The 16517-nt window shown below is 40.7% G+C and overlaps 1 protein-coding gene across 1 annotated transcript in view; it reads left to right on the top strand.

The window, feature by feature from the left end:
* ZNF385B (zinc finger protein 385B) overlaps nt 1–12573 on the top strand; it is a gene marked incomplete at its 5' end in the record, with an annotated part of 142317 nt that extends 129744 nt beyond the window's left edge. The window contains 4 exon segments of the mRNA XM_084265061.1: nt 8026–8271; nt 9306–9484; nt 10573–10674; nt 12308–12573. Coding sequence (XP_084121187.1) covers nt 8026–8271; nt 9306–9484; nt 10573–10674; nt 12308–12526 — 746 coding nt within the window. The 3' untranslated portion in view covers nt 12527–12573.
* Between the last annotated feature and the right edge of the window lie 3944 nt (nt 12574–16517).

The raw sequence follows: 16517 nt of genomic DNA, 5'->3' as shown, positions 1-16517 counted from the left end.
CCCAGATTTTTCTTGATCTTCATCAGTAAAACAGATCTAAACCATCATCCAACCATCAGTAGATCTTGGAGAATCACCAACTATGCAAGGAATTGACTAAAAATTATAGGTGATACAGTGGGATCATCTCAGACACCCCAGTGAATGGAGTGACAGGCACTCGGTTCAGGAAGGTGCGCTAATAGGCAGGGAAAGAGACTTTGCAGGGCAAGATTTTACAGCTGCAGAACTGTCTGTACTTCTGAATATTTTCTAATTCTCATCAGTCTGCTTTCATAAAAATTAAACTCACCCAGAATATAAAACCAGACCTTTGTAAGATTACATGTGATGAGTTGCAAGTATTTTGCACTCTGGAAAATAAACTGGGTTCTTTGGAAGAATATTCCCTGGAGTCTTTGGTGTCCCAAATCAGAAATAAAATTCCTAAGAAATTAAGTATCAACATCAGTGTTGTACCATAGCCAAACAAGCAATACTTCTGAAATGAAAAAGATAGTTCGGCTCAGCCCGCTGGAGAGTAGTGATGCAGTTAATCAAATAATCAGTCTAGCTATAGAGTTCACTCAATATTGCAGAGCCATCCAGACATTTCCTCATGTAGCTTTGCTATCTTGAGAAAATATGTTGTAGCTTATTTCAGTGCACATTTGTGTTTGAGATGAAAAGCTTTATAGCTTCCATTTGTTTCTCATCTTTGTATAGAAACAAAATTGGTTTTCTTTAGAATGTGTCAAACAGATTTATTTCATGTAACGACCTCTCATTATATAGAACCTAGCCCCCCTTCAGACAGGTCTGAAGTATAAGGGAAAACGTTTTATGAAAACTAAAGGTAATCAAAGGGTTAATAGATACACTGTGCTGTCTGATTTGCATGTAGGTTTGCAGTGGAATTTTTCTAGAACAGAGCCCTACGGGTTTTTCAGCCTCATTTCTCAGTAGACTGCACAACTGGTGAGAAAGTAGGTATTTTGTCTGACAGCCATTAGAGTCTCATTATTCAGCAAATGTGCAGATAAAACAAAACAGATTTTGAAATTCCATATCAAAGTTAGCTAACTCTGTCTTAATGAGTGTCAAAAAATAATCTAATGCTCTTTGTTGTTGTTGGGGTTTGTTGGGGTTTTTTTGAGTGATGCTGAGATGCAGGACAGTGATTACAAATCCTGTAAAGGTTGTGACCATTAGGGACTTAATTGCTTTCCTGCTATTGCCTTTATAGCATGCATTACTCATAGTGTTTCTCTTTTTCTACATAATAAGGATAATTAAATGTGTGTGTGCTTTATTCCTCTATAGCAGTGTGTGAGCCAGCATAAGATAAGACTATCTGTGGAGAAGAATGGTTTGAAACTTGCTTTTCTTCCTGGACCTATTGTCTGCTTTTCTATTCAGTGGGTTTTTTCTGCTAATACATTGAAGGAGGCCCTTCTGGTCCTTGTATTAATTCAGTTGTTGATCATCCCGCTCTGTATCTTAGGGCAAAGAGATGTACAGCAGCTATTGTTTCCAATATGGTGACTTGCGGATCCTCTCTCTCTGCCCCAGACCCATGTCCCAGGGTCTGTTTAGGCAGCCCTGCTGCAAGTACAGCGTGGCTAAATAAGTTTTCCTCACCCTGATTTGATTTTGTCATGGTTTCTTAACACCACTCTTAATTACTTTTAGGCATGCTTGTAATCTCTTTGACTGTGATTGCTCTACTTTCATGTTTTTGTTTTAAATGTTGTGGGTTTTGTTACATGCTTCTGTGCTTACAGCTAAAGTTACTGCTTATTCTTTCTCCAAGTTCTTCACGTCCTTCGCTTTCGGAGCTCTCCGTACCTTTGTCTGTGTCTTTTGTAATGTACATCCAAGATGCTGACTTGCACCTACCACCCATCAACTATTGAAACCAGCCTCCCAAAGGGCTTCCCACTTTTCCTGGCCCTATTTGTGAAGAGCTCTCTGCAAATAGCTGCTGCACTTACTTCTGTTACTCTTGCCTCTGAAAATTTCCTCTGTCTCAGAGGATGGAGATGGATGGAAGAACATAAGAAAACTTGTGAGAAGTTTGGCTGCCAGACTAGTGCCTGGGTTGGTGGCCAGTTGTTCTGTCTCTTGTGATTTCTCACCTGTCTGCAGCTGTGAGCTCTGCACTTAACCTGAACATTGCTTGGTCTGGGGGCACCTTGTTCTGTGCTCAGAACGCTTAGAAATGATAGATTTTAGCAATATCAACTAACTCATCTCTCTTCAGCACTGTCAATGGGCATATTTTATAAAAAGATGTAGGAAGAAACAGTGTAGTGAGAAATAAGTGTCACTTTTTAGTTTTATGTGAGATGTGCCAACCATCTAAAATGTCAACTTTTAACTGAGAATTTAAAACACATTTTTATTTTGTCTTTATTGATGCCAGTTTAGCTACGGTGATAAGCTTTTCAGCAAAATTTCTTGGACGGTAGATGACTGTAATTAATGTAACTGATTTTACCTTTGCTACACAGTTGATGAGGGAGAGAGGATTATACAATAGTCTGACAACCTGATTGATTTCCTTTTCCCCTTCTGTAATCACTGTATGCTTCAAAGGTTGTTTAATGCAGCCCAATATTTATAGGCATATTTGGAGCTGCTGAAATTATAGGGAGAACCTGAAAATTGGTTTCACTCTGTACAGCTCTGCTGTGTTGGGGGAGATATGCTTTCTTTACCTCAATGTCTCAATTGCTCTCAAAAATCAACACTTCAGATTAGTACCTGTACCCTGTAACACAACAGGACTACCATAAGACAAGCATTGCACCACATTTCTAGTAACTGGCAAATAAACCTTACACCCTCCAGAAATCACTTTTTGGTTTAGTTACCATAGGAATCGGCATGGTCAGAAATTAATTGAAGGTGTTCAGGGTCATCAGGTTGTCCATGTTTTTAAAAGTTGTTATTTTAGTAGTAGTGTGTGCTACATAGCACTGTATACAAAGCTGTTAGCACCAAAGGGTTTACACCTAACTGTGCATTGGTTCTGTTCACCGGTTGCATAGCGTTGATAAGCATGCAGTGATTGTTATACATTAAATTGTTTTGTTGCTGTGTTACTCCTAATGTAGCTGCTTCAGGTTGAAGATTGCATTAGAAATCACATGGCACTTTCCTTCAGGGTTTTCAAGAATAAAACAAGTATGTGTATTTACTATTTTTTTACCTCTATGAGGGAGAATCATAAATGTCTAGACTGCCAAAAGAAGTTTTTCTGCTGTCCTGTGTTCGAAGCCATTGTGCAAGCAGGTAGAAGAATTACAAAAACAAATCTCCATTTCTAGAATGGCAAAATTAGCAAATTTCTCAAAAGAGCTTCTGTGTAGGGTTGTTTAGAGCAGCAGTGGCCACCTTGCAATGTGTGGTTGCTCCTCATTACCTGTGGCGGGGGGCCATGCTGAAGGACCCAGCATGAGGAAAGGTGCAAGGATGAATTTCTAGATTTATAACTGAGTTTTATAATTCTGCTTGGTTTGTGTTAAGAATCTCAGTTTTGAAATAAGAATCTGAATTTTGAGTTACTTTTCCACTGAAATTAGTACATATACGTTCATCATGAAGTCCAAGTTAGAATTTTTACCTAGCATGCACCAAAACCATCACACTCACTTTAAAAAGTTACTTCCTGGCTGTAGAAAGCAATACCTATAGGCACACTTTAGTGTATGGTGAGAGATCATTTTAAGACATATGTTTAGAATTTACAAATAGATGTATGTTATAAAATTGTAAAGCAAGTGATCTCTCTTAAAGGAACATTGTAAACTAAGCTGCTTACTGGAATGGCTGTGGGGGGAAATACTCTTTTTGCTTCCTGCATGGACTGCACTGGTCACTGGACCAGCAGGGACAAAGCATCCATGTTCAGTTTGCTGCTCACCAGGAAAGGGAACAACTGTGCAGAAGAGAGACATGTTGGGTGTCAGAGGGAAATTTTGGGATGACTTTTCCCCTTTTTGAGCTGGGACAAAGTCCCTTCACATATCTGGACTAGGTTTTCAGCATGCACAGTTAAGTCCGGTAGATAATGCTGTAGCAACTGCAGTGAGATCAGCAGGACCTGCGAAGACTGGTCGATCTCTTCAGCTGGTCTTGCTCTGGGAGGTTCTGCTGGGCTTCATGAGCAGGTGGAAATCAGAGCAAATCTGAGCCTGTCTTCAATATCCTCTTGCTCTGGGAGCAAGACCAGCAAGAATACCGTCTGATTTGAACTTGTCACGTGGTATCCTGCGCTGTGTCCTGACTCTGGTACATCGAGCTGAAACGAGGCAGTACTAATTAGATAAATAAGTCTTGAATTCTAACATGGTGCTGACACAGATGTAAGGCAAGCAACCAGAAATATGTGAAAAAAAACTTCAAAGCAGAATTGAAACAATGTAAGTAGGCAATGAGAGCATTGATATTACTGAGCCCAAAGCAATACTTAATTAGCTTGCTTTATTTTTTCCTTGGGCTCTATTTCAAAATAAATTTGGGCTTCAGAAAGAACTTGAACCATTTATTTACTTCTCTGGAGTCTTGAGGAAAAGGGAGACTTAATTTAAGGACAGGAGTTTAACACAGATGAAAAATAGCCTTTCTGCGTGGAAAAAGAACAGAGTCAGATACGGTACACCAGTACAAGTTTGGTTTTAAATCAACCCCCCACATGTGAGCTACAATGCAAGCATTTCAACCTGGCCTGGCTGTGACTCAGGTTGAATCACAGCTGCAGTTTTCTGGGAGGAGGTTGGTACCGCCAAAGTCACCTGCTTCCAGCTGTGCTCTGCTGAGAAGTATAGCAGGAGCCAGAGGTACAGCCCTGGTCCTGGGCAGGAGGGACTCACTTGTGTACTTGTTTGGCTTCTCCATGCCTCTGCTGGGCTCTGTGGGCTTGGTTCAGGTGAAAATCAGAGCAAATCTGAGCCTACCTTCAATAATATTTATCTGCAGAAGGAGCGAGAGGACTATAATCCTACCCATCTACATGTATTTTATACTGTGATTACAGTTTTGAAGTATGTCTATGCGTGCAGGCATTAACAGTTACATTTCTGGTTTCTGCATGAAGGTATTATTTGCTAGCTCCGTGCTATAAGTACAAATAAAATAGTAATCTTCTTTGTGCTTTGTATATACATGTGATTTGCATTTCCTGTGATTTGCACGGTTGAGTACTTGGCATTTATGTCTCAAATATAAAACTGTAAGTAAGGGTGTTTTGAATTCTGTGGATTGAAAACAGTAAGCTGTTATCAAAAGCCCATTTGGAGAAGTGCAATTTTCTGATTTTAGAAGCCAGGAAAACCCAATTCTGGCCGCACTGCAGTGACAAATATGCACTTATCTCGGTGTACTTTCTGTGGGAGTTAAACTGTATAACAACCTTACAATTATGATCTTTGAAGATGTTCTGCATTAAGCGTTTAGAATGGTGGAAGGAAACGTTAATTCATAGAGGGGCGTGTGTCTCTCCTTACACATCTCCATGGATGAAGAGCTTATTTGTGTCAGGAAGCTTTCCAGCCTGATGGTCTTTTGTTCCAAAAGCAGAGATATTGGCAGAACTGAGCCCAGCTGGATGCTGGTAACTTCTCTCTAGTTTTCTAGAAGTTTTCTTCTTCGCCTGTTATGTGTTACATGCTCTAGAATAGCTTTGTATTATGAGTTGTGAAAACACTGTAAATCTAGGGAATATTTAAAAAATTGATGTCCCACATCAGCTGGTGGCCAGCTAAGTGAGGAGAAGTGGGAAATGAAGTCTGTCATTTTTGAATCATCTGTTAAACTCAGCGATGGGAAACCATCAGTCTGTGGTGGCAGTTGGTGGCCTGTGTAAAATGCATCTTACTCAGTTGCTCACATTCTCACTCCACAATCACCTGATGGCAAAGCAAAGAAATAAAAATCTGTTCCCCCTCACTGGGCGGTGTGATGGTGAGGTGAGGGGCTGCAGGCAGGGTGTGCGCTCGCTGCATGAGGCAGTCTCTCAAGCTGGGGGTCCGTCTCAGTGGGCATCAGCCGACGTTCCTGCTGGCCCCCTCCTTTTCTGTCTCACTGGGAGAGATGATTTCTATCTCTAGAAAGAGTTGCAAAAGCACCAAATCTTTATGCTTCCACTAAGTAAATACATGGGAAACAACATAAAAATCCCCAAACCACAAGTGAGTCTTTACATATTAACCTGCAGCTTGTGGTTCTGCAGGTATATTGCTCCTTAAAGGCCTGAACTGCAAAATGCTGAGGAAGCTTCCTTTATTGCGCTCAGGTTCCCGTGCATCCTGGTGTTACACCTCTTGCTGTCTGGCATGATATCGCACAGAACAACAACAACAGCAAGTCTAGTTTCCTGTAATGTGAATTCACAAATGGCAGCAGTTAATCATGTTTCCTTTGTAGATGTTAGCACCTCTCAGAACTTTCCATATTGAAAACTTCAGTTTAGAATGTTAGCAAATGCCTTTTATTAAAACCATATATTTTATGAAGACTCACAAGTCATATAATACATTCTAGATTTTTGCATATGTGACTTATTACTGTAGAGACCTTAAAATTGAATGGTCCATGAACTGTGGTTTAACATCACTTTCATTTGTCATACTTTATCAATAAAAATACCTTCAGAATCTGGATTTATCATTAATTTGGTCCTAATAGTAGTCTTTGTACTTGGTAATTTTCAGTGTTTAATACAGCCCGTATGATGTGATTTCAAAGTATTTTTATCACTATTTTAAAAAATAACATTTCTTTTATTAGAATATTCTTTCTCCTTTTTTTAACAATCTGAAGTTGATGTATTGCAATGTACTTCTGGGAAATATGCCAACAACTGTGGGTTGTAGTTTCAGGAGGCCTGTTCATAGTTCATACACACTCTCCAGTGTTTGTTGTAGAGGGTATGATCCTGGAGCACATTATTGGCCTGGTGCACAGTGTGATGGTAAGACAGGGTCTGGTAGCTGTAAACATAAAGTTCAAGGGGTCATATTTAAAAAACACCAAGTACTCAAAATAGAACCTGGCTTTTCAAATCAGTTCTACACTATTTAAAACTAGGTTTCCAGTAGGGTGTAAGTACATTTAAAGAGGTTGCTGTTATGTAGATGTTGTACTTATTTAGATGATAAAACTTGATTCCTGCCGTTCAGAGTGACAAGTCATTTCTTGTGCCCATTCTGTCAGGGTTGTTTGACCAGAACCACTGTACTGTTCCCATCCCATGTTTAGCGGTGGGCTCATTCTGCTGCCAGCAACTAGTGTGGCTGGTGGTCAGCAGGACTGAGTAGCTTAAAAGGCAACAGCAAAGCCTCTTGCAGGCATCACATAGGCAGGGGGCATTTGAACACTGGCTCTAACACAAAGTTCCTGTTTAGGCACAGTTGGGACACGTAATCTTGCCTTGCAATTGCCACCTGTAAAAGGAAATAGCGCCTGCCTACCTGTCTGATGGGGGCACTGAAGACTGACTGGTGTTTGTGAACCGATACGGGAATGCACTGAACGCACATCAGAGCCATCTGATCTCCAGATAGATGAGGGATTGTTCTTGGGAAATCCTCAAAAATATTAGTGGATGTGTGCATGTGTGTAGGGCAGAATTGAGCCATTCCAAAGGCAGTATATTGCTTGTCAGAAATAGTTTTGTAATCTCCAGTCCAAAGGCTCGCATGTTTCTGAGTGCTCTCCAGCCCTTAGCCCTTGCTGCCTTTGAGCTTTCTTGGGCCCTTGCAACTGGCCAAACCTGCAGTGTGACAGCAACAACAGCTGGCATGAATTTGTTGAAGTCCTTGGTATTCACTGGTAACCTTAAAAATAGGAAAATCTCCCCTTTTCTCAAGTTACACACATTTCATGGTAGTATTTTAACATGATTTCAATGATGCTGCTGTCCTGTACAGAATGAGATGAATTAGGTCCCTGTTGTGTCAGGTTCACTAAAGCCACAGGACTATTACTGTATGACTTTTTTTGTGTGTGCAGCATATTATGACATATGTATTTTGCTTTTAGAAGATAAAGGGAAGGCAAAACCCAATAATGCAAGTCAGCAGTCCAGCACAGAAGTGGGTCCTTTTCTTCCCAAACCTGGAGTGGCAGCGGTGGCCCCTGTAACACCTGCCTCATCCTCCAAGAGCACAAATGGAGCTCCAAACACAGTGTCTGAGTCAGAAGAGGAAAAAGCCAAAAAACTACTTTACTGTTCATTATGCAAAGTGGCTGTGAATTCCCTGTCACAACTAGAAGCCCACAATACAGGTGAGTGAGTATACATGCAGTGCATGCAGTTGTGTGATGTTGTTTTCAAAATTCAGTGTAACTCGCTGGTTTTCTGACAGTGGGGTAGTCACACTTCCCTGAAGGGGCATGTTAGAAAAACTATTCTGATGACAGTTTCATGTGTGGTATTCAATATTTTATTAAAGCACCCTCCCACATAGATTTTGTGAACTCTCCTTCACATATGAAGAAAGCTCTATAAGCTTTTAGTTGACAAAAATCCCTATGGGTAACGTTACGTAATCAGATTCCCTCACATACCTCCTTAGTGGGTATCATACTATGATCATAGTGGTTTGTGTAACACTAAGATTTCTAAAATACCAGTTCTCTCTCTCTTTCATATTTCATCTCACTATATCTGGTGTCTGTTTATTTGCTAGCATAACTTACACTAAATTTTATTATTTGAAATTTTCCATAATTTTAGGGTGGGCTCCATAGATTTCCTGGATGTCCTAGAATATTTTGATTGCTGCAAATCAGATACGCTTTCTTTAAAAGGCTACAAGCAGCAATCCCTCTGCAGCTCTCGCTGCTCTGTGATGTGCTGCTGATGTAAAGCTTGTGACAAACCGTAGAAGCTGGTTTTGCAGCTGTAATCTATTCTTGAAATGGCCAGAGAAGCCATTTCTTCCAAATCAGAGGATACCGATTGAAGTATTCGTGTTGGTAGGCAGATTTTGAGTGACTGCTTTGGTTCCTCTCCCACTCTTGGCTTGGTTCTGCTGTCTGATTCACCAGCTCTATGGATTTTGGCAGAAGAATAAGCAACAAATTCACTGGTTGCAGAGCCATGCGCTGCCCCCAAACAGAAAGGCAGTGATCCAACTTGCCTGTTGTTCCCTCTTCCATTGTCTGGCTTCTGCCCAAGAAGTGGGAATTATGCTGACCGAAACATCATTAGGCTGTGGTGACTTTAAGCATTCTGTCTTGATGGTGAATGTGTTACAAAAAGTCCCAAGGCAGTATGTTGCTGACCATTAGCTCACCTGCGTCTCCTTGCCCACTAGGCTCCAAGCACAAGACCATGGTGGAGGCTCGGAATGGTGCTGGTCCCATCAAGTCTTACCCTAGACCTGGATCCCGGCTGAAGGTGCAGAACGGCAATAAAGGCTCAGGGCTGCAGAACAAGACATTTCATTGTGAAATCTGTGATGTCCATGTTAATTCAGAAATTCAACTCAAACAGGTAGCTTGCACGTGTCTGGGGCTTCTTTGTTGTTAGTAGTAGTGTTGCAAAATTGTAGGTGGGATGTATGTCTATGTGAAGATGTTTTGGAAAGAAGCAAACTAGTATTTCTTTCCTGTCATCCCACAACTGTTTCTGAATAGTTTGATCTAGGTCAGGTTCAGCTGGGAAAAAGTGAGCTCGAGAGTCATAAAGCAGAGGCAGAAAAGACGTTGGTGTCCGTGAAAAACATCGCAGATCTAGTTTAAAAGTTGGCTGTGGCTTGGGAGAGATTTGAACTTTGGTCTTCCAAATGGATGAAATTCTGGGCTGAGGTTCCCTGAATTCCTCTTTTGGTGCTGATTGTCTGCTGGGATACTTCAATGCTATGTGAGAAGGAGAATGTGACTTGAATCTGCAGGTTTAGGACAGTCAGCAGAAGGCTAATACTGCAGATATGTCTGAACTGCGTAGAGCAGTGCTACCATTAACAGTGTAGCTATATGAACACACAGCCCTGCTCTGTCCAAGACAATTATTCCTGGGTTCAGAGTTGTACCAGTAGAAATATGTTCCTTCTAATAGCCACATGGGAATGCCTAACTGGAGGGTGCTGTGCTGTGTGGATGAGTCCTTTCATTCCCTGTTATTTCAGTTATCTCTAAGATAGTATTAAATTGCACGGTGTAGACGTATCCCTGGGTGCTGGTTCTTCCTTCAGCTAATATTGAATTATTTATACAACTGAACAGCATCAGCGAGACTGAAATTTACCTCCTACTTCTGAATATCCCTATGACCTAGTGGTTACAGCTCTGCCAGGTTCAAAGTTTCTCAAGTGGAAAAAGGAAGTACTAGCCAAAATATCAATAATTTGCAGAGCCTCTCTTGGATCACAGAATTCTCTGTATTTGATTAGTTTCAGATTCTGTATTTGATGTGCTCCAAATTGTTATGTTTCATTTAACAAAACTCATCTTTGCTCTCTCTAAAGGACCCACTTTATCTTACAAACAGGGGCTTAGGCATATCCTGCTGATAAATCAATTTCAAACTCAAAACTGAGAAATGTTTAAACAGCTAATTAACTGTGAGGATATTTATTTCAGCACATCTCCAGCCGAAGGCACAAGGACAGAGTTGCAGGAAAGCCTATGAAACCTAAATATAGTCCTTACAACAAACTGCAGCGCAGCCCAAGTATTTTAGCAGTAAGTATTCTTATTTCTCATTCCCGTCTGTGTGAATTTGTGACCTTGGGGACTCCCACTGCACAGAGACAGGAACATGACAGACCTGACACTTCCACAGCGTTTCTCTCCCCGCAGGCTGAGTCTGCGTGGGGATCAGATTTGAGGATAGTTAGGTATTCTGTCTGCCCAGTCGAAGACACGCAGACAGTGCTGCCAGTGTTATTTACTGTGAGGAGGAAGGGAATAATCAGTGGAGTGGGGAATGAACAGTGTGCCCCGTGGAAAGGTATCGACTCTGCTGGGCTAGTGCACTTCTTGAAGGCTGCAGTGTATATCCTCCGTCTGGGCACCTGAGATAACTCTTAGGTTATAACGGATGCAGACAGGGACAAGGACATAAGACATTTGGGTATAAAAATACTCATGCTCCTTCTCTGCATACAGCAAAGCAGACTGCTCTGTGCATGTATTTTGTTGGTGCAAAAGAGCTATCGGGTGTTTAGGCGTATCAATTGCCTATCTGCCCGCTCAGGCTGTGTCTGTCACCAGCTATCAAAACATCACTCCTGCCTTCGTGCCCCCAGTGTTCCTCTTTCACACCCACCTGTGTTTCCAGGAATTCCCCAAGCTGGTTCTGCCAGCTGCAGCCCGAGTTCAGGCTGGCTCTCGCACAGTGCACATTGTGTGTTTATTTGCTCATGACTCAGCTTGTATTTTATTCATTAGGGAAAAGTGCATGCCCCCCATGGTACAAAAACAATTTATAGGTTGGAAAGAGAGAGGTGCGAATGTGTGTGTGCAACAGTAAGCATGTGCAAAGCCTTTAAAAGCCGAAATATATTAATATGTCTTTGTAATTGTACAGAAGCAATTGAAAATGCTGCAGGCTTTCTCCCTGTTCAATAGGTTTTGCACACACTTATCTTTCTTCTTCATTTGCATAATACATCATTTTATAATCTATTGCGTAAGGACAGAGCTTCACTAATAAAGGAAGGCTGTGAGCATCTTCACCCCCACAAATACGTGATTGTGGTGCAAACCATTTTCAGTAGGACTGTAGTGTATATATTTCTGTTCAGTTTTTTCATCACCACAAGCGCCAGCAACCATTGTAGATCATAAACTGAGTAATAATTCTTTTTTTTCTGAAAGAATTCTTTACAGTATTGATCTTAAAATGTATTTCGCTTTGGAAAAGCGCAGTAAGGCAAGTAACAAGCTGGCTGGACCAATACTGATTTCCTATCTTGGCTGCTCTACTTTTCTACAATTTATTTCAGCAAGTGGAAAACCTGACTTTTGACACTGAAGGCTTAATCATGGAGGGTTTTTTTTTTTAAGTTTTCTTGCACAGTTAATAATTTATATAATTTAATGTTGTTCCCTTGCAAACTTTGCTTCCTTCTAAAGGTCAGTGTGACAGCCCCTACACTCAAGAGATTTACGTATCTTCAAATAGATGGTTTGGTTGCTTTAATTCCTTGGGAGTAAGAAAAGAATGTGGGAAACATTTCCAGACAGTTGACGTGAGGCTTCAGTGAGAAACCATGGCATGCCCTTTGTCAGGGTTCCTTTTTTTACTCTTCATGTAAAAGTTGGTGCAGGGAGAGCTGTATTTACGCTGCTTTTTTTCTGTGTTTTATTCCAGGCAAAACTCGCATTCCAGAAGGACATGATTAAGCCGCTGGCACCTGCTTTCCTTTCATCTCCTCTGGCTGCGGCTGCAGCTGTATCATCGGCTCTGTCCCTTCCTCCCCGTCCCTCTGCCTCCTTGTTCCAGGCACCTGCGATACCACCAGCTCTCCTCAGGCCAGGCCATGGTCCCATCCGGGCGACGCCTGCCTCCATACTTTTTGCACCGTACTAATTTATTGATGTGAAAAAGAGATAACTATGGCCAGTAGAAAGGGTAAAAGAAAATCAGGAAAGGGGTCCAGATTTTAAAATTTCTTTCTCTTTTGAAATGCCATCCAGCGGGACACCTCAGCCACCCACACCGTGAAATCCATCATTGAAGGTACTGCATTTTGGAGTCTAGACAACTCTTTCTCAGTCTCTCTCTGTCTCTCCTTTTTTTAATCCAAATAGAGTGCGATTTACTTAAAAACTTAATTGCTCATAAAATTTATACCATTAAAGATTCATGCTTTTTTTTTTCTTCTTACAATGTGTATGATGCACCTTGGAATTGAGGAACGTAAAATATTTTCCTGACAGACTTGAAAACTAGGGTCTTCCTTGCTCACGCTTGTGTAAATACTTCTCTGAAAACCAATGGAGTATAATCTAATGTGGAAAAAAAAGGTAGATGAACCAAATGCTTGATTGTGGATAACACCTCAAAAATGAATTGCGTTGTCTTTTTTTTTTTCCCCCCAATGTGCTCTTGTTGACAGGGATTGTGTACTGTCCTAGGCCCCAGTACTGGTGTATCTTGTGTAGTACTAAAGATGTATCACATGTCTGATTTTAATACTTTCAGTTTCTGTGCAAATGTTTGAAAGCAATGCAGCGCTGAAGCTTTTAATTATTTCTTTTGTGTCACACTTTATTTAGAGAAATTAAAAATAGAAAGCCATATAACATATAGTTAAGAATACTACTTGTTTGCTACTTTCATTTAACTTATTTTTGTTGTTTCCTCACTGGTGTTGCTAAGCAATGTTTAAAGAGAAAAAAAGAAGCTTTTCAATTGCACATTACCACAGCTCATGCGCGTTGTTGAAGACGATAATGGATCCATGTATTTGTACGTAAATATCCTATTTTTTTCATTTCTGACTGGTTTCCTTTGTAATGATGCTGCATAACGTTGTGGCTCCCTAATGCAATAATGTACAGAACATAAAATATTTATAATTGACGTGTTCTCTGTTTACTGAATATATTGCAGTAACGCCCCACCTATCTTCTTATGTCCCCGACCCTTTTATAAAGGTGATATCAATATGCAGTACTCAGACTGAAGTCGTTCTGTAATAATGGGGACAACAGGTGGAAGAAAGGAAAAAAAAATAGAGAATTAACTTTTAGAGCATCTTTATCTGCAATCCATAATAGTAAAATGTCTGTGTATTTTTTTAATGTACCTTTTCAATAAAATAATAAGAAAATGATACATGGTTCATGTGTGCATTAATTGGTACAGAAAACAACAGCCTGGAACAAACAAATTTAGCTAAAGGAGTCTTCAGGAGCAGGCAAAGCATTAGAGTTGCAATAAAGTATAATTACAGAGCATGTACTTACTTCCCTTGTGTTTTAGGGTGGTTTTTTTCTTGCTACATCCTGTTACAGCCTTTACCGGGGCTCCTTTGCAGGGAGACTGTAAACATTCACTGCACTGGAGGTGCAGAGGAAGAAGCTATAGAGCCAGGTGGGTGATTATGGTTTTATTGCACCAGCACAATGCTGTAACATAGTTATGCCATCTCGGATGGAGATGGAGGATTAAGTCTAAAACCAGCTGAGGCATACCTGAGACTGGAAGCAGGTCACTTTGGAGCCAGGACTTGCTCTGAAGCACGGGCAAAGTAGGCAGCTGCTTGATGCAGCAGGCTTTTGAAGGCAGGTGTTTGGGGAAGCTTTGAAAGGATCTTTTTCCCTGCTGAAAAGCTTGATCTGTTCTGTAAAAATCTATTCTTTGTTAATAGAAAGCGAAAAGTAAGGAGAACAAGAGTAAAAAGGCTCAACTGTAAGGCCATTAGGGTTAATACAAAGCTGATGGGGCCATTGCAAATCCACAAAGGCCAAGGAATAAAAATTCCAGGAACTTTATAATAGAGAATTTACAGACCATGACATACCTCAGTTGCAATGTATGAGAAGCCATTTTCTGCAAATGTAATTCTGCCCAATTTCTACCCACTATTCGTTGGACCAGTCGACCATGTTGTGAGAAAGTAATTCCCTGGAGAATCGCCCTTAAGAGAGACAGGTAAGGGAGTCCAGGCCTTAAAACATCCTCTGGGGAAGCAGGTACCGTTGTGCTAGTCCTGTGGTCTGTGAGACTTGCGCTGTGGTACGTACGGGTGGGCACTCCTCCGTGTGCATGTTTGTGTCTGATTTATAACTCATGCTTGTGAGGAGTCGGGTTTAACTGCCCAGCTGCTTTCAGAGGAGTTTCTTGCGTGAGGAGCCCGTGTCTGTCCAACATGAAATAAACTTGCAGAACCGTGTTTTTAATGGGTTCTTCAGGAAACAAAAGTCATTGGTGTATTAAAAGGCTATTTTACCTGCTGTTGTTGATGAGAAATTTAAAGCAATTGCAAGTTCCTGGAGGAGTATTTAGATCACTAAGGGTGAAAGAATGTATCATGTCATTCAGCAAAGAGGAATTACTTAAACTGTGAAACACAAGGAGCTAAAACACTGATTGTGAGTCAAGAAGGACTTATGTTTGGAGTCATATTCAACACCCTTTGTACTATTTGCTGAGTTAATTTATATTTTGTGTGCTGTTACTCTGCTTGCTACCAAGGTTTTGTCTATGATGTGCAGGACTGAGCATTTGAGATTATAATTACATGATGAATGGCAAACCCTCTCATTATGCCTGCTGGGATCTTGAGTTTTAGAAACAAGCTCTACGTGAGAAGGAAAATTTGTATCCTGCTTGCACAGAGGCTATCAGCTGCTTTTTTGATATGTTAGGATGTTTTTCTCCTGCAATGTAATATCCTTGCAGGCAGCTGGATAGAAAATTCATTAATTTCCTGTAACAAAGGAGGAGTACTGAAATACAGTATTTGCACTGCAGTTGCCATTGTGACCATGCAAACCACTAAGGTAGTAAGGTTAAAGTAACTGGATCACGTCCTCTCGTGTGTCAGATATTGTAGGTCTGTTCATTCTGAGCCACAAGTTGTTCCTGTGCGAGAAGTCAGACGTTAGATGAGGGCACTGTATTGGCCAGGGCTTGTCACCTGGCACTGCCATCTTTCTGCTGGTCTGTGTGGCTGGATCGTGGTGCAAAAGGTTTCCATAAAGGTTTCAAAACAGAGGATGTGGTCCAATAGTCTATACAGACATATACTTTCAAGGAAAATAATAGAAGTGGGATTTCTATGAGCACTGTGGGATACTAGCATGTGTGTTTCTTGTTTCTGCAGGTCAAAGCAGTAATAAAATCTTTCCCTCTGATTTTAGTCAGCCCTGTCCATATCAGCACTTGAACTCTTATTATAATGTTACACTGGGTCCATCTACTGATAAACTAATAAGTGTTACCTGTAAGTAAGATATTGTTTCATAAAAAAAAAAAACCCTTATTTTACTCCCTTTTCTGTGATCTTGGACTGTAAGTTTTGTGCTCAGAAAAGTTTTACAAAAGAATTTCTCACATTTGCCTGGAAAGAAAAAAAAGAGCCTTTTTTTTTTTTAAGCTTTGCAGGAAGCATTTCACTATCTTTATGTATCTGGCAATAACCCAGTGAGACCTCACTGTATAACTTTTGAACATGTCACCTTGAATAAGTGAGGTACTGTGCTATTTATTCATGCTTGGTTGGACAGTAAATTTCCACAGCTGTCACCTTCCGGTCACAGTGGTCACAATGATTTTTTTAACTATGCTGAGTGTATTTCTTAACCATCTCTACATTCTTGTTTCGAGTGACATCCTGAGTATCCTCAAGCATTTATCTGTACGACCAGCATTTCCAGAAAAGCTATATATATGGTTTTGAGAATTCTTAGCTCTTGTAATGTATTTTCATTAAAGTAACTGATTTAGAAATATTTTTCTTTAGCTTCCTAGACATATTTATTTGTGTTGATAGAGTACCGGGTTAGATGCTGCATGCCAAGTGTCAACTCCTGCGCAACGCCAGAAGTGGAGAAGGAGGAATTGAGCTTGT

This window comes from Gallinula chloropus (genome assembly GCF_964237585.1).
Source record: "Gallinula chloropus genome assembly, chromosome: 5".
Taxonomy (NCBI): domain Eukaryota; kingdom Metazoa; phylum Chordata; class Aves; order Gruiformes; family Rallidae; genus Gallinula; species Gallinula chloropus.
The sequence above is the reverse complement of the archived record's forward strand: the minus strand, read 5'-3'. Positions and strand labels throughout refer to the sequence as shown.